The 22,688-nt window shown below is 41.9% G+C and overlaps 1 protein-coding gene across 1 annotated transcript in view; it reads right to left on the bottom strand.

The window, feature by feature from the left end:
• The window catches only part of LOC147057012 (multiple PDZ domain protein), a 103,130-nt gene that overhangs the window by 6,802 nt on the left and 73,640 nt on the right, over positions 1-22,688 (bottom strand). The window contains exons 3-30 of the mRNA XM_085911124.1: positions 22,275-22,374; positions 21,549-21,715; positions 20,349-20,558; positions 20,056-20,124; positions 19,841-19,963; positions 19,029-19,112; positions 18,735-18,839; positions 18,163-18,265; positions 17,982-18,073; positions 16,460-16,673; positions 16,188-16,262; positions 15,614-15,693; positions 15,266-15,412; positions 13,843-14,028; positions 13,585-13,746; positions 12,926-13,135; positions 12,045-12,206; positions 9,528-9,651; positions 7,693-7,891; positions 5,134-5,367; positions 3,929-4,093; positions 3,193-3,370; positions 2,817-2,927; positions 2,530-2,595; positions 2,035-2,106; positions 1,464-1,563; positions 543-751; positions 52-143 (exon numbers count right to left, since the gene is read on the bottom strand). Of these exons, the coding sequence (XP_085767250.1) occupies positions 52-143; positions 543-751; positions 1,464-1,563; positions 2,035-2,106; positions 2,530-2,595; positions 2,817-2,927; positions 3,193-3,370; positions 3,929-4,093; positions 5,134-5,367; positions 7,693-7,891; positions 9,528-9,651; positions 12,045-12,206; positions 12,926-13,135; positions 13,585-13,746; positions 13,843-14,028; positions 15,266-15,412; positions 15,614-15,693; positions 16,188-16,262; positions 16,460-16,673; positions 17,982-18,073; positions 18,163-18,265; positions 18,735-18,839; positions 19,029-19,112; positions 19,841-19,963; positions 20,056-20,124; positions 20,349-20,558; positions 21,549-21,715; positions 22,275-22,359 (3,824 nt within the window). The 5' untranslated portion in view covers positions 22,360-22,374. The remainder of the gene's footprint in view (positions 1-51; positions 144-542; positions 752-1,463; positions 1,564-2,034; positions 2,107-2,529; positions 2,596-2,816; positions 2,928-3,192; positions 3,371-3,928; positions 4,094-5,133; positions 5,368-7,692; positions 7,892-9,527; positions 9,652-12,044; positions 12,207-12,925; positions 13,136-13,584; positions 13,747-13,842; positions 14,029-15,265; positions 15,413-15,613; positions 15,694-16,187; positions 16,263-16,459; positions 16,674-17,981; positions 18,074-18,162; positions 18,266-18,734; positions 18,840-19,028; positions 19,113-19,840; positions 19,964-20,055; positions 20,125-20,348; positions 20,559-21,548; positions 21,716-22,274; positions 22,375-22,688) is intronic.

The raw sequence follows: 22,688 nt of genomic DNA, 5'->3' as shown, positions 1-22,688 counted from the left end.
CATTGGGATTTATACTGTATGTGTCTCAGAAAGGGGTTTGCGTGGTGTCACCTGATGAGAATGATCTGGACTTTAGAAGGAGCATTATCAATGATGGTGGAGGCATTCTGATGACTGCGTCCATACAAGATCTGACCGTTGATCTATAAATAAAAACAAGCAGAGGTCGACTTCATCTCATCCATTCATCCATCACCACATGAATCTGATTTTTGTCATCTTCTTCTGTTTCTTGTCAATCATTTTTGTCCTACACATCTCCCCACAACTTTCATCACTCATTGCAAGAATTCCAAATGGCAGCAACAATCTTTCAAGAGCTCATTTTTCCTCATAAACCTGGTATCCATTTTTATTGCTCTAATCTTTGAGACCCGTACAGTAGACCGTTTTAGGCCGTATACCACAGTTTCTTAATTACGTGACATCACACCAATCAAACGCTGACCACCGTCCTGGAATGGTTCCACCTAAGATGTTCCACTTAATATTTGCTCTTTTTTTTTTTTCAACCCACCATCCTCATTCCTCGTGTTTCTTACCTCCAATAACTCATCGCCCACCCGTATTCGCCCATCCAAGCCGGCAGGCCCTCGTGGATCTACATCAGCCACATAGACACTCAGGCGGGCCCTGGAGCCATCCTTATTGCCTGCGAGTCGGATTCCCAAACCATGTTCTGCTGTATGCTTTTCCAACTCGATCATATGGAGCTTCCCTGACAGGCTGCCATAACGCTGGAGCATCTTTTCTGAAAAGTGGAGAGACAGCGTTAGTGATTGTTAGGTGAAATGGAGACGACGGTGAACCTCCAAAAGTATAGCATGCTGGAGGTAATGAGTGACACTTCATGTGGAGAGCAAGCGGCACACTCCAGAGGGGCTTGTGTGGGTGTGTGTTGCAGCAATTTGTCTGGAGGGGATGATGTCAGATGTGCTGTCAGAATGCTGAAGGATGACTGTGTTCAATACAGAATGCACATATCCTGGATGACAAATGTGTGCGTGTGTGCATGGCCACTTCATCACATGCGAAACACATGAGAGGAGACGGTCATTTTTTGTGGATTTAAAAAGGCTTTATGATGTTTTCATGAATTCAATTTACAATTAAGTCAGTGTGAACAGGGATTGTTCTGACCAGGGCTTCCACAATTTGTAGATTAGTCACATTCATAATTAAAATTGTTGACAGTTAATTTCATTTTTTTTTTTCAATTTAGCTCTAGCTTCTTCTGTCTTTTCTGGGAGCATTTTACAAAAATATCTTGTTGCAAAGAGGGACAGTTGTTGGCTAGCTAATATTACCGTCAACATTAGTCAGCAGTTGTTGGCTAGTTAACATTACCGTCGACATTTTCTTTCATTTTTGGGCAATGCGTCCCAATACTTCTGTTCTTGCAAAGCATGTTTGTGTTGTAAGTTCTACATCTTTAGAAGCAGGCCTTAGCAAAGTTTGCTTACTTCTGCCAGTGTTCTCGTGATCATCAGAGGCTGCAATGTTTGGTGAGTTGACAGTCACGGGGCTCGGCCGACCCGCTCTATCGGAAGTCTGCTGAGGCACCTTGGGAAAGGTTTTGCATTATTGAAAAGGCTGTTGGAGATGCCTCGAGGGATCCTTGAGGCATGAGTTGGACTACCCCTGAGGCCTGTTCGGCATGCTTGTGGGAGAAAAACTGACGCCCGGGATGCATTAATGTGTGCTATTTCAACGCGGGCTATAAATAACATGAAAGATGGCCAAAATCATGCATCACTTTTTGAACACCGTTTACAAATGCATGCAAACTTACTTCAAAAGAGCACAATGTTTATTCTTGCGAGTTATGAATCTCCATCAAAGAGTGAAAACAAAGGGTTCGAACAAACAAGGTAGCTATAAGGGACTTTGAACAACAAGGGCTCGAGCCACAAATATGTGCGTTAATTATAATTTGGGAGGAAATTGGTTTGGGGCAAATGCTAATGTCGAGATGCTTTTATGAAGTATCCTGATTATTCCCAATGATGCACACACACAAAACAAGGTACTAACCTTAAATGGAGTTGGGGTGAATGGGTTTCTAGGGGGGAGACTAACGAACAAACCAGTAAGATTCTGCCCTTCCTATAATTATGAGGGAAGACACATACATACATGCCAACTCTAAATGCAGCATCACCATTAAAAACACACACACACACACACACACACACACACACACACACACACACACACACACACACACACACACACACACACACACACACACACACACACACACACAAACATCCTGCCAAAGCATCATTTGTCAGAAATGCCATGTAGGAGTGAATGACTCATCACTATATACAGTAGTCCCAGCACACCAAAAGTGTGGGTGGGAGAAACATTACATCACAGTCGGCCTTGAAACGGTACGGTTGAGAACTAAGGGAAAAACTCAATCAAATAAATCAATAAATTAAAAACTATTTTCCAAACTGTTTTCTCTCCAACAAAACCTTTAGTCATGGCAAATATCACAGCACTGATCAAATGAGTTTTTACCTGACTGCTGTGTGAGTTGGATGGCAAAATTGGAGTCGGTTTTTCATGATCGGGAATCAAAAGGGACTGTGGAAAAAAAAACACGAGCAGAATTTTAGTAAATAATAGTAAATACTGCACATCTTCCTACAATAAATATGAACACATGTAGGATGAAAGAAAGGAATGATGAATTAATCAATAAGAGCATCAAAGGACTCCAATGTGACATAATGAGATGGTCTGCTAAACACTTAACGCAAGAAGTATTGCACTGTATTTTGGTGTGAGCTAAAGCTGCAGCCTACCTGTGCTACATGCTCTCTGGACTGAACCAGCAGTTCCACACAGTTTCCTGCCCTACGGATAGCCTCCACCGCCTGCTCGTGACTGGCATCACTTAGGTCCACACCGCTCACCTTTGGCCAGAAACACACACCATAACTGCTTATTGTTAATTCCTGTTAACACATTCTAAAGCGCTCCAATATTAAAGCTGTATGTGCCATTAGAATGATAATTATCTTTTGACGGAATCCAAGAAAATGAAGTTTGACTTACATAAGTCGTATTTTAATTTAATAGGACTGGTGTGAAAAACATATTTTCTCTCTCTTTCTTTATTCCATGTTTCATTCTATTCTCTCTACCTGTAAGTCAGCTCACACTTACATTTTAACCTACCTCTAGTATCCTGTCTCCAACCTGGATGGCGTTATTATGTGCTGCTGGGCTCTCAACGCTGATGTGCTTGATGAAGATGCCCCTCATCATCTCGCCACCACTCAGCCTCTGACCCATGCCCTTCCCTCCCATAATGCTAATACCAAGGGACTGGCCTGGCGCTCGGGTAAGCTGCACTCTAGAACACAGTCAAATATACAACAGTATTGAGTTAAGAGTAAATTAAAAAAAAAATAATCCAAAAATAATTTCTTACATTCCCAGCACTTTATTAAAAACAGCACACACTCAAGAACGCCAAACATGCATGGGGTTGCCGTGAATGCATTTCTCCCGTCTGCCTGATGGAGGCTGACTTGTCTTGAAACAGTACAGTGAACATTCACAGGAAGGACAATAAATCCAGTGCTATTTATTTTCGCTTGTAGCTTTCTGTATTCGCCGCCTTGGGCTGAGTCTTAGAGATTAAGTCAAAACAATAGAATATCATACCTGCCGCACAAAAGCGGCTCTTTGCACACAGTGCGGCTTACGTGATTTATCCAAGTGGGATGCAGTCATAAATACCAGCTTGAGATGGGCCTTAGTAATATGTGTTTAGCCTACAATGTCTTTTGAACATAACACAAACACACTGAAGGATAGAAGCTAAGAAAGGTGAATGAAAGGAAATTAAAAAATACAAATAAAATGCATATAATGGAATGATGTGAAGTAGCATAACAAATTCACTGACCGTCTTGGTTGATCCCAAAACACAGGAGTGCGAGATCGAAACTCTTCTGCCTCTTCATCCGGCGTCATCTTTCTAACTTCATCATCGACGCCATTCTCGTTTTTTCCTTTGCCCTCTGCTTCTTCTTCCTCCTCTTTGTGAGGTAGACACTTTGGGCTCTGATGACTGAGGAGAAACATACTTGCACTTTAACAGCTGAAAATAACATTCTAAAAAACCCAACCTTGTCCTGCCAAAAATATCTTTGCCGGGCACAGTACTTTAGGATCAAACAGTCGTTAAAACTCAATTTTCAGCCAGTGAGGTCACAGTGAGGTAGTATATATTTGTATATGTGAGAGATTTCTTTCATGAATATATTTAACGGTGCAGGGTTGTATTAAGCTTGTTGAGGTGACTGATGGTGTTGCTATTTGCACACCGTGGGCCTATAGCCTGTTAGTTTACTCAGAAGTAGGCTGAACAAATAGTTCCAATTGGGTTAAGAGGAAGGGGGGGGGGGCATCCAAGACCAAGATGAAGGCGGGAAGGAGAAGGAAAAATGAGTCGGAGGAGTCGACCGAGAGAAAGCGATGGAAAAAGGATGGCGACAAAGTATTGAAAGATGGCTGTGAAGAGAAATGGGAGCGAGGCAAGGCAGGCGAGGGCGTCGGATGAGGGGAGAGGGAGAGAGGACGAGTCAGGGAGACGGAGTGAAAGCGGGGACAGACAGAAGCGAAACAATTCATTTTCGCTGACAGTCAGCAATGAGATCCATAAGCGAACAGCTAAATATAACTCAAGAGATTCAACATGCAGGCGGTGAGAGTGAGAGCGAGACACACACACAAGCACGCGAGCCACAAAGGAGGGTAAGGAGAAAATATGGACTGGAGACTGGCACTGAGCATACTCATGGATAGGGGGGGTTATTAAAATGTCAAATAATAACTCAGCGTATTAGCACGAGTGAGGATGCAGGGAAAGCCAAGATGTGTGATGCGTTACACTCATAAATTCCTAAGGTGAAAACATTAAAGAATTTACATTCCCCGTAATGTATAGCTGCACATTTCACGGCCTCTCTGCAGCAAACATATCAATAGGTGATAGAACAGCAGCCTTGCGGTCCAATAAAGTCATAAAGCTGAGACAGGTTTATCTCGCTCTGGGTCGGGATTAGGTGAGCATGAATAATAGGCCGAGAGCCGCCGAGCTTACATTACCTCCAGTCTGGATCTGGAATCACTCTAGGGACTACGGCGGTGTCTTCTAATAGGAACCTTGTTTTGCTTGCGGTCACATCTGGACCTGGGGTTTTACATTGAACAGGGGATCGGGCCAACCATTGTTCTGGTGGGGTGGGGGAGGAATGTGGCTCTTCTAGAATGGAGGCCAGCGGCGGGAAACACAGTCGGGTACGGTGCTCGTCCACTTGATGAGCCGGCACGTAATTTATACTATGGGAATGAAGGATGGGATGAAAACATAAAACAGTTACAAACAGGAATGTGCACTTTTTCGGAATATAAGGCCAATTTTTCAAAAATTTACAGTGCGCCTTATATTCTGAAAAATACGGTGAATGGATGGACAAGTTACATAAAAACACGACAGCAAAACTAAAGTGCTCTTTACATATGGACACACACGGTAATAGAGAGCGAATGAAAGGAGTTCATGACCTAAAAGAGGGCAGTCATCTTCTGCCATGTTTTTATTGTTTGCGTCTTATCAACGATACGATCGAAAAAAGAAATATGATCTTCAGACACACTTCACGATAACCGATTCAACGACAATTCCAAAATGTTCCAAAAGCTTCGCTTGTACAAACATGCATGGTGTTTATTGAACTGGCGTGTCAAGGACACATTAAAGGCTCCCTCCCACTTTCCTCTCTTCTGCCAACGAACATGCTGTTTGAATCGGCTGAACGAGCCAATTTCCTGCTTCCACTCATGATGGCAGATTGAATATGTGGCTACTAAACTGTTGTGACTGAGCCATGTGGACAGCCTGGCTTGTCTCAGCGCAAGGCCTTTTTTCAAATGGCAAGCCTTCACTCTTGCATGTGTGTCTTACTGGAAGGCTCATCTGCCTCCTCGGTTTGTCAGGAGGAGGCAGTGTGAGCCTGCGTGTGCGCTAAACTTCCCCGTGCATCTATGGCTCGCTATTTAAAAGGTTCCTTTATTCCGAAGAGCGGTGTTCAAGGTGAGATGAGAGATGAATTATTCAGAGACTTTTTTTTTTTTTTTCTCTCATCGCTGGAAAAGGGTGTTTTGGGAGGTTAGGCCATTAAAAGGCTGCACGTGTGTGTTACAAGCAAGCGTGAATGAGTGAGTGGGTGTTTTGCAGGGCTCCAGTGCAATGGGGATGAGGGACATCTTCAATCAGACGCAAAACAACTGCTAGTGCAAGTAAAATGGAGCAAATATTCCTCTACTTCAAATGTTATTGTTTGATTTAATTCAATGATTGATTGCTGCGTTGAAAATAAATTAGCTTGACAAATTTAGCTGTGAGTGGGGCAAAATATGGATACATCGAGAAAATCCAAACTGTAGATTTTTTCTTGTTATGCCACGACAGAAGGGTGCCAGCTATGACAAAAAAAGAAGACTGTGAGGATAATTACAAATTAAAAAAACGTCATGGCACACTATCCTCACAAATTGACCCAATCAGTGTGAAACACGGACCCGTTTAATTGAACCCCAAAAAAAAAGATAAACTGGAAGGAATACACGATTTATTTTGTTTGGCAAATGGAAACAATTAAGTGGAGACTTATTTTACCTTCTCGCATCAAGTTACTACACATCGTTGGCATGAATAGATAGAAAACAATTCATTTCTAATGTGTAAAGAATCATTTTCAGACAAATTAAGTGATATTGGATTATTTCCAGCAGCACACTCTAATGATCTCTTTTGGCACACTTGGTTGATAAAGTTATTTGCTCTGAAACAATTTGCCAAGTTATTTTTACTTCTATCTTTAAGTTGGGGGACAATTAGTTGTGTAAACTTTAATTTATTTGTCGTGAAATGCAGGAAAGCCAATTTTCTCAACAGCAACACTTAAAATAGTTTGTTGTGCTTGTGGCTCAGCCTATATATTTCCTTACAAACTGAATTTTGGACGATAAGATGAAAAATGTCAATTAGAATCAGAAATTAATCAGTTCAGCTTTTTTCTTGCTGTATATATTAAACAAATGTAACATTTCAGTGCCTAATATAGCCGCACATTATTATTGACAATTTGTTGTTCGTGAACTAACACTACAAATAATATTTCTACGATACGGTTGTTTTATAACATTGTGTTACTGTATAATTTTACAACTGGTGGTGAAAACTCGACATGAAATGTGATGATGGCGGAGCACCCGGTTAAAAGTTTACAACACGCACCTCGTTAAAACTCATGCACTCAAACCTTCTTAATGGACCGATATGTTTGAAGTCATTTTATTGTGACCATTGGTGAATGTCAGGATGTAATGAGGACCTTAGCACCTTTTTTTTTTTTTTGTACAATTACTATAAAAATTGAGCATTGAAAAAACATCAATGTGACTCATTGTTGGAAATAGAAGAGGCTTTTTTTTTCCTGTGCTGCGAATCCGAACCTTAAGGTCATATTCGATCATGCTTTTGTGGAACTTTTAAACTGTAACCTGTCTCACCTTTTTTCATTTCAGCTTTTTTTTGGTGCTATGTCAATGTTATTATTTTTTTTTTTTAATGGAACGCTGCGAGACAGTGACGTGCTTCACCTGAGCTCCGGCCCAATGACGGAGTGTCTACGCAGCATCGACCTGGCCATGGCGTTAGTCAGGTTAGACGTAGATTCACCGTTGATCGCCAAGATTGCGTCACCCACTCCGAGTCTGCCATCTTGACTGACAGAGCCCCCAGGGGTCACGCTGCGAACCAGCATGCCTGAGCCGTCCTTGATAGCACTCACCGACATCCCTGCCAATGTGGATGCACACACACACACACAAACACACACACACACACACACACACACACACACACACACACACACACACACACACACACACACACACACAAGCGTGCACACACAAACAGGTGAGTGGAGGATTTTCTAAGGAATCTTTTGAAGCCATGCCAAACAGACAGACAGTTGTCCAGACACCTGACTGTGGCATATCAGCATAATCAAGACAGACACTAGGCAGATTAGCGCACAAACACGGCTACAAACGTTTGACATTCACACCTGTATCAAGAACACCCATGCACACAACCACAGGGGGTCATAGGTCACAGGTGACCAAAGGGGTAACACATGCTGGTTTGCACAAACACTCGACTGTGCCTTTATGGGTCGCTATGTTAGGCCGATTAGAGGAGCGGGTAAATCATGCGCACACACGCACGCACTCACACGACTGTCTAACGAAAGACTCATCCGCCACACTATGGTCGTACATAATTTGAAGGCGGTCAAAGAAATGACTGCTTACTTTGGAGCAAATAAGTATTTTATTATTTTGCATTCAAATTACAATACAATCATAGTGCATGGGATTACAATGAACAGCTAGTGAAGTGGACAGGACAAAATAGGAGACACATTTCAAACACATGACAAAAGAGATGAATGTCTCAAAATCTCAAATGAGTTGAAACACTGACACGGATGCTTTTATGTCCAAAAATAAGACTGCTGTTAAGACGTAACTGCTTGTGGACTTTATTAAAAGAAAAGACTAATATGTTTATCCCAGCCAATACCAACTATAACAAAAAACTCGAGATTTTTTTAAATTATTTTATGAGCAAGATGAATATTTCAAAGCCATCAACCTTTTTGACTAGCCGCTCAAAATTACCATCTAATTTCCAAAAATAGACAAACTGACGATGCTAATTAACGTTTTTTCTGTAAATAGCACCTAACGACAACATACCGCAATTGCAAATACACTATTATTAGCCACCATACTCAAATCTTGCACCTCCAGACAAAATGTACATATTTAATATAATGTCTTCTATGATACAATCAATGCATTTAGCCAAACCTTGAAAACACAGAAACACAACTTGTATTTTTGGAAGGACTAAAACAACAATTTAAGTTGGAACAAATTTAAAATATAAATTATTAACATTTATGGCAGCAAGGTTAGTACGACAAGGCAAGCAAATTGTTTCAGAGAAGACTATTTGCTGAGTGGTTTTTGCTTCTACAATCTTTAAGTTGGGATGCAAATACACTACCTTTATTCTTCTTATGACATATTTTGACAGATACACACACACACACACAAACATCGTAATGATAAACTCTCTAGTATAAGCAGCCCAACATTTCACACACACACACACACACACACACACACACACACACACACACACACACACACACACACACACACACACACACACACACACACACACACACACGCGCACGCACACAAACATCGTAATGATAAAGTCTCTAGTATAGTTAGCCCAACATTTCACCATTCCTCTTCAGGGCGCTCATCATCCCCACTGCCTATTATGGCCATTATGGCCATGCCTGCAATGTACACACACCAAGACACCATCACCATAAGCAAGACGGAAGACATACCAAGGCTACGGTTGCCCCGGACAACTGTGATTGTCTTTTCAAAGCTGGTGCGCGGAGGTAGAGGAGGGGCGGGCTGCATGTCGTTGTCTTCCTTCATGCCAAAATGCAGATGCGGCTGGACTCCCTGAAAGGATGTAAAGAGAGAAACCATTCAGATACCTTTTAAGATCAATTGATTGGGTTGCTGTTGTCCTTAATCTCCTGAAAACAGATTTCCCTTGACTGGTTAGTTACTGATATGTGGGCATCTTGTTGCTGGCTGCTGTGGCCAGTCATGGAATATTTTGAGGTGGCCTGGTTGCCAGTTTTCCTCTATTTTTTTTTTTCTTCACCATGATGACGCCCGGCAACCTCGCGATCACCCAGTGAGCTCCCTGAGGCGAAGTGTGCTCAGTTGTACTTTGATTTTTCTCTGCAATTGCCACTTGTTCCATTTTTTCTATAACGACACCATGCAGTGTTTCAAGTGGAAGGCAGGCTCAATATTTCCCGATTTGAAATGCTTGCTATTTTTTTTTTTTTATTTCATTCTGAATTTGAAGGTTTTTGAACAATTCACCTTTTCGTGGTGTGTCAAATGTACGAGACAATATTTGTCACTTTACAGGGTTTCCAATGTTACAATTATGTGTACAAATAATAAAATAAAGATCTTGCAATGGCTATGGTTTGATTTGAGAGTGGCTTGGGCCATTAATTACTATCAAAACATTTATTCTAATTAGATTTTGAGCTGACTTGTTGTTCTTCAACCTTGACAGTTCCAAGATATCACAAAGAGTACCCCATAAAATGTTCATATTAATCTTTACTTTAGAAATACAAACTGTAGAGAACTTGTGCAAGATCTCTGACAATTTGGTCATTGCCATTAATAATCCAGTGCTTTATTCCAGTTGTGCCTTCTCGGCAAATAGGAAGGTCTCATGAGAACCAAAATGTGTCGGAATGCAGCTGCTCCTGCAGACAAACATACTCGCTTCAAGATTTGAACTCCAACTGTGTCCTTAGAAGCACGGGATGTCATAAAATAATTTAAAGAGTAATAACTTTGCAGGATGAAGGCCTCGGGATTGCTTCTAGGATGGAGCATACCAACAAAGGTAGACTACACCGGTCCCGGTGGATGCTTCCTTAAAGAGAAAGGTTCAGTGAGGAGAAATTCTTTGAACCTTCACAGGCAGCACTGAAGTTCACACGTTGCCTTTGCAACATCTTTGATGAGAAACCTCAGCGTATGCAACTCGCTACGTGTGAGACGAAGGTAGATCATGTTCTTGCGTTGCACCGGGTGCCGTCGCCGTTCACGAGGCGTTACATTTACACGGCCGGACACAATTGCAGGCAATTAAGCAAAGTCCGACACAAAAGGCTGCGACAAGAGAGAAGCACCTCTTTGACATGGAGCACTTTCCCTGACGCGGTAAGAGGGATACAACCTGCTCCAAGCTTCCTATATAGAACACTCCGGAGTACAAACATGGTGATCTACTTTTAGACCTGTAATGAGAGCTTCTAATGCTGAGCCTCAAGACTTTATACACTGAACAGAAACAACATTAAGACTACTTGCATGATATAACAAGATGCAGACAAGACCAGTATAATGATTATGGATTGTCGAACTGTTTCTAATATTTTGGTCATATTCAGCTTGTCACTATGATGCAGTGCATCATTACAATATTGCTGGCTACAAACTGCAATATATTTCTGAAATGTATCTCTCCCAAATAACGCTGATCACTTTACACTGTGTGATATCGTGCAAGATTACAGTTTGATTTATAGCTGTATAAAGTGAAGGGGTCACCAACACTCAAAGAAATGTTTAGGGATAATTCACAAGATGGATGTATATCAATTACATACATCATTTGAAATTCAGCATACTAAACAGGTCAATGAAAACAAAGTACGCCATTCAGTTTTCTGAGTGAACATGGTGTCTGCGTGCACGAGGCAGCCCCGAAGAACCACATGAGTAGACCGTGGTCTTGTTCTCTAAATAACTGAGCAGTGATGGGTTATTTTTATTTCCTTGGAATAATGTAGACTTGACCAATTAATTAAATGTTAATTCATTAAATGTCAATGCTTGCAGAGAGTTACAGAATATAAGATCCATCCATCCATCCATCCATCCATCCATCCATCCATCCATCCATCCATCCATCCATCCATCCATCCATCCATCCATCCATCCATCCATCCATCCATCCATCCATCCATCCATCCATCCATCCATCCATCCATCCATCCATCCATCCATCCATCCATCCATCCATCCATCCATCTATCTATCTATCCATCCACCAACCCACCCAGAAATATAAGTTGACAAAATGTTTATGCATTAATCAGTACGCAAGAAGTAGCTCTCACTTTCAAAAAGGTTGCTGACCCACACAGTGGAAAGAGCGTAGGAACCATAGACAAAACACAGACAGCATCGAAGTAAGACAGCTGTCAGAGCCATTTTGGCTTGTTTAAATCTCACGCATAAAGCTTACTTACCGAGTTGTTGTAATATGTTTGGACGTTGTTATCCGCCAGGTTGCAAGTGTCGGCCTCAGCCGCCTCAGCTAGCAGGGTGACCTGACTGTGGCTCTCGCTGTCATCGCAGAATGACCGTGTGCTCCTTTCCAAGATGGGCGTCAAGCCGCCGCAAAGTTCCAACTGACAACACACGAATACCAATCTGAAATGTAGCAGCTTATTATAAGAACAGCCATGTATCCCTGATCTGAAATGTGCCTAAATTACAAGGTATGAGGCAAGTAAGCGAGAGAAGGTGGCAGTAAATTAGACACCCGTCATTCCTCCTCCTCTTGCCTCTCCATTTCTAGTCTGACTTAGCTTTGTGTTCACCTCGGAGGGCCATTAAATATTCAGACAGGCAGTAACTGGACCCCGTGGTCCTTGTTACTAGGCCACAGTCCAAAACAAAAGAGAACTGTTCTTGAGAGAACCTTCAGTAATTAACTCATCTTGGATAATAAAATGTCACATACTGCGTGAATCTCGCGGGGCTATTAGTCTCGTCAAGATGTATATGTCATAATTCGGTAGCCAGTTTATTCTAATGAAATTATTTACCAGTATTGGGCCCGCCAGAAAAAAATAGTCGATGTCATGAATGTACACTCATAGATAACTTAATCTTACAGTTATTAGCCAGAGCTGTTTAAAATCTTTGGTCTTTATTTAGCAAACACGGGGACGAATAATGTCAACACAATGGTGACAGTTTGAAACCGAAACAACCACAGTAACACTGGATTTAATTAATCCACTATTATATTTTCACAACTACAGAATTAAAAACAGTGTCACCGTCACACTGTCGGTTCTTTTTAAATGCATAGGAGATAAACAGAAGTTTTTTTCCTACATACCGGCAGCGGTTTGGCAACACCAATGTGCACGGGGCCATAACCGGTGGACTTCAACACATGCACGGCATAATCCAGACTGGAACCTTCCAAGTCTGTCTCATTAACAAACATGAGGCGATCTCCGGGGAGCAGGCGGCCATCTCGGTCAGCGACACCGCCCGGCACCAAGGAGCGGATTACCAGCACTGTTTTAGTAGCATCCTCCGGATCCTGCAAGACGAGCATATGGAAGATGAGACGCATGAAAGATTTCCACAGACGACTTGAAAACCCAGTTTTATGTAAAATTTAAGGCAGATCATTTATCTCTGATGTTTTTTTTAAATACAAACATACATAATAAAAGTGTCCCCATTTTTATTTATTTTTAATTGTGTTATCTGTGGGAACAGTGTGGGAATAGCCAGCTTGGCTTGGGTTGTTTTGATCGTGATATTTTTAAATTCTCTCAAACTATTTTTTAATATGCTGCAACTGGGGTTTGAGGTTCTTTTTTTCTTTCAAGAAAAGTTCTACCCCATTTCATCAGATGAATTCTCACATGGACTTTCACACTGCCTTTTCTATTTTCTTCACTGAGGTGACACTGTTGTTGCGAGACTGCAGCTTATTGCTGTCTGATCTATTTTTAGAAAGGCTATAAGGTCCTTGTCTATTACCTGGTAGTCCAGGATGCTGAAGCCCAATCCCGACTCCCCTTTCTCCAGCTCTACCACCTGCGCCTCTCTCTCCCACATGGCCAGAGGGGGTGACATTGGGGGCACCCCGCGCTTTGTGATGTCCTCGGCCGTCGGACAAGGAATAACGCAGCCCTGGTCCAACTGGGACGGGAATAGAAAAAGACATTTTATCCTGCCGTAGGAAAAGGAATGAAAAAAACAGACCTCCCTTTCTCATCTGCTCATTCCTGCATTCACCTTGTCATTGAACTCAGCCAGCAGCTCTTTCAGGGTGAGTTGGCTATCGTCCTCTTCTTCCTCATCGCTGTCAGGGATGGCAGGGGCGCCGATGCGAGAACACACCAGGTAAACACACATGGGCAGCTCCTTGAGGATGTTGACCACCTCTTTATGTGTCTCTCCAATGAGCGGGATGCCGTTCACCTGCAAGGAAAATGAGACACCGTATTTTTTTTAAAATCCAGATATTTATGGGCCCTTTGCTCACACGCAAACTGCATTGCGGGTGAAGAAAATTTAGGTCAAATTAATTTGTGAACTGAGCTGTTAGCTTAGCTGTCACTTAGCTGAGCTGTTAGCTATTTTTATTGATTTGGCGTTTACATTTTTAATACAAGTATCATCTGTTTAATTACTATTCTTTCCTATGAATTTTTTTTTTCACACCCTAACCAACTTGAGCAACGTCCTTGAATATGAGGTGTGCCAGAAAGGCTCTGGGACTGATGTCAGAACAAATATATTTCAAACCCAAACACGTTTTTACATTAAACGTAGTCGCCCTCAAGTATATAACTATGACCTTGGCACGCTGCGGACATTGAACCTTTTCTCACATACTCAGAGAGAATATATGGATTCTATGTGCCACAGTCATGGATCTTCCTAAACCGCTTGGAGGCCAAACAATTAACCAGCATGTCCGCAAAGAGATCCTGTTGAATTTATTAAGTTGATTGCTCAAGAAGTTGTGGCAGAATAACTTGTAAGCTGCAGTTCACAACGCCCTGAGCATCCCAGTTATTGGCTGAGAAGAACACAACTATGCTACTCACCAGACTTTGCTGTAAAATTGTGGAATTGCTATGGTATGCTAGAATCGTGAGGTGAAGATCAAAAAGATTGCATTGTCACGATAGATTTGGACTGCAGCAGGACAGTCGATGTCTGCAAAATGGCTGCAGTATCTGCATGGCTTTGGAGGCCAGAAATGCAAGTTTTATCAATTCTACAGACCAAGCTCTCTTCACGCAGGAATATGTGTGGGTTCGTGAACTTGCTCAGAATAACCGTGGGAGTACTCTCCCCCCTTAAGTGCAGAAACGCAAGGCACACTCACACCCACCTTCTTATTACCACTTGGCCGCCTTAAGGGAAACTATGTGTTCATTACTAAACTACACTGTGCTCTTAAAAGCTGACCTAAATGAAATGTTCATAGTTATAATAATCATAAAAAACTGCAATCCTAATGTCACGAACTCAAAGAGAAACACATCCAAACTCAGTTTCAGGCTGACAACTTTCATTGGCCTTGACCGTGTTTGCATAGATCCAGGCAAGCTAATAACAGAACCATTCATTCCTTTTCGAAACTACGGAATCTGATCCAGATCCAGCACAACAGTTAAGAAATCAACTATTAGTTTTAGTTCTTCACCTCTAGTATCTGGTCGCCAAGGAAGATCTTGCCACTTTGCCCAATCGGGCCCTCGGGTAAAACGGAGCATAGGTAATGATGTCCGGCCCGAGCCTCCAGACTGATACCCAGGCCGCTTGTCTCACTGAAGCGCTCCAACTGACAAACCTGAAAGAGCAATCGTAAAAATCATTGGCTGAATAATAAATCAACCCATTCTGGCCAATAGTGGAAATGCTTGATTTTTCTTTTTTTTCCGTAATTTTCCAACTGCTTATCCAAGTATAAACACAAGACGTAAGGTAAAAAAAAATGTACGCCTATTGTACAAATTCTATACCAAATTGAATGAATCAGATTGGTACATACTATGACTTCATATCTTGGTCCAACTGCTCGTTGCCACCTCATCCTTAGGTCTTCTTCCTCTGCCGGTGTCAGTTTCACACCTGAGATCACAGACATATAGTAACACACCAGCTATTCACATTCGGCCAGGACATAAAACGTTGAGTCGTTATCGTTAATGTTTTCGTAGAGAGCAGACATGATCTGACCTTGGGGGCAATGCGTGATGTCTCCACACAAAAGACAGCAAAGTGTTCATTATCACACCCACTATCAGATTTCTTGGCAAACAAATAATTTCTTGTACTTAATCTTTGAATGCCTCACAGCAATCAAGGCCCTATTTAACAGAGCTCCCCAATCAAACCCAAAGATGGCTGTCTAAATAATGCGGCGTATGTGGGCAGGCAAATCATACGGATGGAGCCGAATGAGTTGGATAAACACATGATTGCGCGCCACTATAAATAGACTCTCATCAAAAAGCATGCTTCGCTGCCACATCGCTCTTCCATGAGCCTACTTAAGAGTATCAGAGCGAGTCTCATCATCCACTTGCAGACTGCAGCGCAGCATAAGGAAACGGGGAGCTTACCGTTTCTTGAATCATGTCGGCGTCGTCTGTCGGCGTATGCTGCACGCCGGGAGATTTCACGCAGTGAACATATTCCTTGGAGGGGAGCAAGAGTTTTGCAAACATGCGTGTAAACACACAAGGAATGAAATTCGAGTTTACACTCACGAGAATTTAAAGAGATGTATTGTATCACTGGATGTACAAATATCACCCTGACAATTTTAATCAAAACTGAGCAAATATCACATTTGGACAGAAGATTCTAAATGTTCATGAGCTTCACATATCACCTGTCTCATGAATCTTGTTTAGTCCCACTTTGTAGGGATTGCCCTCGTGGAAGCTGTGGGAGTGTCGGAGAGGCTGGAGCGGAGGGACCGGGGGCAAAATGTGACTCAAGCGGACGGCCTTTCTCAGGAGTCTCAGTCTGACGACGGGACCCGTCCGTCTCAGCACCTCCATCGCACGCTGCTCACTGCAGCCCTGGAGGCTCACCCCATCCACCTGGAGAAGGGACACACAGAAGCGAAGGTGACGGAGATGAAGGGAGAGTCAAGGAAAGGAAGAAGGCAGTAACTGTTCCCATAAAAAAAAAATGGAAATAGAAGATGAACATTTTTTCCATCCTTTTCTATCAATATTTCAGACTTCCTCTTCACATTGGTAATGTGTCACACACAAATATCTCACTTTTAAAAGGGACCTTTCAGGAATTATAGGCAATATAAGCACCTTAATGTTTTTCCCCCTTTCCCTGTTTTTCTACAGACTGCAAAAATTCTTGTGGAGGAATTCTCAGAAGCACTAAGCACAGACTCAAACTACCCACAAGAGACATTTTTTTTAAGCAATTTAAAGCACTTCCAAGGTGTCTTACAAAAAGTCTCTGATATCATCCATCAAAATAAATTCAAAAGAACTGAAACAATTTACTTTGGGGGTTAGGCATACCTCTCTGATTTTTGTTACCATGACAACTAGACCCCCCCCCCCCCCCCCCCGTGACTATACTTCATATTAATCGACTTGCGAATGTACTCTTTGTGATGTTATTGGAAACTTGTGGAGAAGCTCAGAGTCCCTTGAGGCTCATCCTTGCGCATATAGTACATCGTGCAAATGAATTGCACCACCAACTAATTTAATTATTGTGACAATACGATTTATTCAAGGTCAGGACACAATTTTTTCGAAATGGCAGCTAACAAAAGATTTATTTGGCTGTTTAATTTCACACTTGATGGGTGAGCAGGCACTCCAGAGACCTAATTATTTGTATACAAACAGTTGAAAAGTCAATTTCCCAGAACATATCCGCTTTAAAGCTCCAGCTTATCCTGGCCTATAACAAGGACCCAGGCAAACTTGTGACTTTGTGTGAACCTCGCACTGGCTCCTTCAGGACATTGAAATAAACAAGTGGATTTGAGCTTGGATACTATCGCATGGGGACCAACTGCCATGAGAGCGACCCGGTACTTGTTTGAGATATTTATTGTTATTGCCAATTGTTCCCACACTTTTTACTTTCCCGCATGCAATCTTCTAGGGAAAACAACAACAACAATTCCTAGCGGTATAAAATGTGCTCGACAAATATTATTTTTGCTAATGTAGGGTCAGGAAGCCATCTTACTATCTATAGATGTCTCGACTTGGGCTACACTGCTTTTTTTTATTCAAGTTACCAGGAACTACCTTGAAACACAGTATTTGGATACAGGCGCATAAGACAGATATGAACTCCTTATTTCTAGAAAATATTATTGTTGTTTACCGTGCAATTAAAAACTTTTTTTTTTCAAGACTTACAGACAGGATGATATCTCCAATGTGAATGTGCCCATCTTGGTCGACACTGCTGCCCTTCAAAATGCTCTTTACTGTAACACCAGCACTGTATACTGAGAAGCATAAAAAAAAACAACACAGCCCCACGTCACACCCTTTTTGGTTGTGTTTTGATCTTTGAATATGAAGGATCTTATATTACTTGAGTTGAGGTCGCCTATATAGCTGGAGATGGTGAATCCCAGCCCCCGGCTGTTTTTAGTGAACTGCACACTGAACTCGTAGTCTTCGTTCAAGTCAAAGAGCTGGTGAAAAGCAGAGAGACAAGATTGTATACACCCACAGACACACCTACACAGTCTATTAAGAATAATTAGAAAACAATAATAATTCACAGCTTTGACATCTTTTGAGAGGTATTGTTATAATAAAACGTTAATGATTGTGCAGCTCGTTTCAATTAACCGTACTGTAGCGAGTGGAGGTGTTTTATGTTGTGACAAAATGCTCACACATGCTAAATAAGTACACGATAGTGAAAGCCTAGCAAGGCTAAATGTTAGATAACACCAATTCAACCACCAGCGTGCGCAATTATCATTAAATTTCCCATAAGTGTTTTTATGTTCGCAGAGAAACGTAAATGTCATCAAAATATAACAAAAAGCTCTTGCGATGGTTCATAAACTACAATCAAAACAGGACATTGCTTGCACAATTAAGCCTTGATAATATTGTTTTGGGGATTTTTAATACATTTTGGGATTAACAAACCTCGCCGTCCAAGGACTCCTGACTGAGGACAGGAGAGGAAAAGTTGTCCTTGCTGATATCCCTGGCGATGAGTAGCTTGACCTTGCTACCAGCATTTCGTAGCACCTGGGTCATGAAATGGCCAATGAATATGAATATTTCTCTGTCTCTCTGTCTCTCTGTCCATCCATCCGTCTATCCATCCGTCCATCCATCCATCCATCCATCCATCCATCCATCCATCCATCCATCCATCCATCCATCCATCCATCCATCCATCCATCCATCCATCCATCCATCCATCTATCGACTCACCTGCGCCACCTGCTCGCTGTTCATGCCAGCCAGATCGGTGTCTCCGATGCGCAAGATTTGATCCCCGCTGCGCAGACGTTTGTCCTTGGGGTGCCAAATTTTAATCACATCACATTTTTCTTTTAATTCATTAAAGGTGCTAGTGCTCCAGTTAATTTGGGTAGCAATGAACATTACGTGTGAAAACCGCGATACTCAAGGAGAACTAGGAAGCGGCAGAAGGGTTGCTTAAATTAGCTCGAACAACATCGTAACTGGCTACATCAAAACCTTACATTCATTTGCCTGGTCTTAATTGGTGAGCTTTAGAGGCTTTTTACTGGCACAGTGGGACAGTACTTAGCATTGTCACCCCACAGATTGGAAACTCTTTTAGTGAGTCTTTTATGGGAAAAGAAAATGGTGGGGCACCAGCCAATTAGCTTGGCTGAACACTGTAGTTGCAAGACTAGAGTCATTTCTCTTCGTGTCTCATCGGCTTTTTAAACTTTTCATTTTTCCATTGGTAGTTTAGTGAATCGCATGAATAATACTGATCGGTGACTCCTTATGAAGCCTTCCACTGACAAACAACTCCGTCTAACAGATGCGGTAACCGTATTCCTGGTCAAATCACTTGTTACGAGACAATTGGAGTAGAGCTCAACCATATCTGTCCCAAAGTCCAAGAAAAAAACTTGGTGACTGACTAACAAACTGTAACAAAACTCGACAACACTCTGCGAAGAAAAGATCGAAGAAATTTGAAGTTGTCTTGTCACAACACATCTGGCAAACTTGAAATTAAAGCATTTAAATGATTTCCAAATGACCTGTCCAGCTGCTCCTCCAGGAAGTATGGTCTTGACCATCACTCCCGTGCTCCGTCCTCCGATGATGCCAAAGCCAAGACCCTTCCCATCATTGGTCAGTTCGATGATCTCCAGGTGACGCCTCTAATATAAAAGAGAATAAACAAAACTCGGTTAATAAATAAAAAAATAAACAAACAAAATAAATAAGTGGCTGGAGATCGTGTTTTGTTTACCTCATGCGCAATTGCTGCCAGATTCCTCCCCATAGACATGGTTCTAGATATTCGAGGTGGTGTGCAGTACTAAAAGAAATGACAAAGAAACCCCAAGCGACATCAAGTAAGCCGAGCTACACCACGCCAGTTTATACCCAGGAAAGCGTGAGTCATCTGAAGCAATATTCTCCAACAAATTGACATTTTTGAAAAGGCAATGCGCTTCATCTTTTTATTGAGCCAGCGCCTTGGGAGTAAGTTGCTCCCATTACTATGAATAATCTCATGCTTGTGACTCATATTTGACTTACCTGCGATTCGGTGTGAATGCAGTTGTCTGAGAAGGACAAATCCTGCGAGTCCAGAGAGGAAACGCTTCCGTCCCTGTGGAGTGATCTGTTGGATCTTTGGTTCTCGATGGCCCAAGTGTAGGAGTCGCTGTGGTTGAGCGTCATGGCGTCCATCGCCACACCCTGCCACTTGCCACAGTTCATGGACACTGACTTGGAAAGACCCTTCCCCTAGTAGAATGGCAAAGAGGAGGGGAAAGTGAGGATGATTTAGAAAAGTAAGGCGTGATAGGGAAAGAACAGATAAACGCGAAGAGTTGATCGATGCAAGGGAGAGGGGGAAACATCGAGAGGGGAATGAATGGGGACGATAAGGAGATGGTGAAGGTGGAGACATTAATTGTAGGAAGCACCTTTATAGAGATAGACAGGAGTAAGATGATTGAAGGACGGAATTATTTGTCATAAGGAGGAGACTCTTTCTTTATTTAGCCATTCAATGACGGAAAGTATCGCTGAATGTTAGGTGTTAGGCAACAGAAAAATGAAAAAGAGGTTTATCGTGGTCAAGTAAGATCCTGCAATGTAATAAGTACAGAGTCACTTATTATTTGTTTTGCATGAAGTACATCATTAATCGTGTATATAGTGTCAAGGATCGGATGGGGGGGATTAAATTTTTGTTGTATTAATTGAAAGTGATGGTCGATGTTCCTTTGGTCCAATTTTGTATAGGTCACCACGTCTCCTGAGAGTTAACTGAAAGCTGTGCCATGTTATTTTTTTAACGTAATAACCCTTGTGTTGGTCTTATGGTGTTAGTCTATTTAGGCTTAATCACACTTGCCAAGTCTTGATACACTGCCAAGCTACATAACCTTGATTATGTCTCATCTTTCATTTGCTAACTGGCCAGTATGGGTGTGAATAACTATTTTCCCTTGCGCTAGCTCCACAGCTCACACTCAAACAAGAATTGTAGGCAAAACTTCTATATGATTATTTCAAACTCCTTGACATTACATAGAGTAAAACCACGTCTTCTTTCACCCCTTTTTCTCACTGCCTCTCTCTGTCCCCAGGCTTTAGTGGTAAGCCAAGGTAAGCTGATTACTCATCCGGTTTGCTTCCTGCATTCAGTATTTTGGGAATCATTCCAGCTTCTTCCCCATTCAATGTACACTAAACACCCACAAACACACACTTGAGCTTGCGCTCTACCTTGGCTGGGGGCTTCCGCTGAGCCTTCTGTAAGGTGAGAATATGAAGAAAGAGGGGGCTCCGTAAAACCGTCTTCAGCAGGCTGAGTTTCTCCTGAGCGGGGACCTCCCCTCGCTCTTTCAGTTTGGCTTGAAGCCGCTCCACAGCTTCCAAGGCACGCTGAGTATCTGCACAGAAAGTGTACATCATTAATTTGTCTGTCATTCAGCTACAAGGTTTCTCCTGAATGACTTTGCATTCACCCCTAGAGAAGCGGTGTCTTCAATTCTCATATCTAGTATACTTTAGTTGCAGAAATGTTCTGCCCTTTATACTCATAAGTATTGAAAATCAAATGCTGCAAATGTACAATTGTGAAAGTGAAATAAAATAATCAAGAAAAATGAGTTTTAAGAGGTTGAACGATCATCAGTCTCACATTCATTCAAGTTTTGACCCCTACCTGACTAGAGCTCATTTCAAGGTAGTATATTTTAGTTGCATAAATGGTCTGTCCTTTATATTCATCAGTATTGAAATCCAAATGCTGCAAAGGTACAATTGTGAAACTGACAAAAAATGCAAAACCCTGGAAGCTTGCACGGGGTCATGTTGCCCCGCCGTATTAGGTGAGGAAGTAGCTGATGACACAAGTTCAGTAATTACATATGGCAGAAGATTAAGTTGCTGTAAACTCTACACAACAAAGTTGGGGTGCATCTTCACTTCAGTCTTTAATGTACTTACCCATGATCTCCATCATAGATTTGCTTGGTTGAGCACTTTCTTGGTGACTTTGTGTCTCAGTTAAATGCCATTTTCTTTCTGGCATCCAAGAGTTCACCACCTAAAAAGTATAAATACTTTTGTCACTTTATGTAAGAAAGCAGCCAGCATACTTGGGAAATATAGCAATTAATTGCAACCACACAAAGAAAAATCTTCCAATCATAATTAAGGAAATGTGTTCAATATGCACTCCACATCTGCTCTGCAACACACTTTATTTTCTTCACCGTTATCTTTTTCTTTTTTCTTTTTTAAACAAGCGAATGGCTTGTCAACTAATGCTCTTTAGCGGGATTTAAATCTCCAAAAGGGTTTACCAGCCCCCGATGGTAATTAATTGCGACATACAGCCTCTCCATCAGCCTAAGGTAT

Source organism: Syngnathus leptorhynchus, chromosome 5 (assembly GCF_054491065.1).
Source record: "Syngnathus leptorhynchus isolate UIUO chromosome 5, UIUO_Slep, whole genome shotgun sequence".
In the NCBI taxonomy this organism is placed as follows: Eukaryota; Metazoa; Chordata; class Actinopteri; order Syngnathiformes; family Syngnathidae; genus Syngnathus; species Syngnathus leptorhynchus.
The sequence above is the reverse complement of the archived record's forward strand: the minus strand, read 5'-3'. Positions and strand labels throughout refer to the sequence as shown.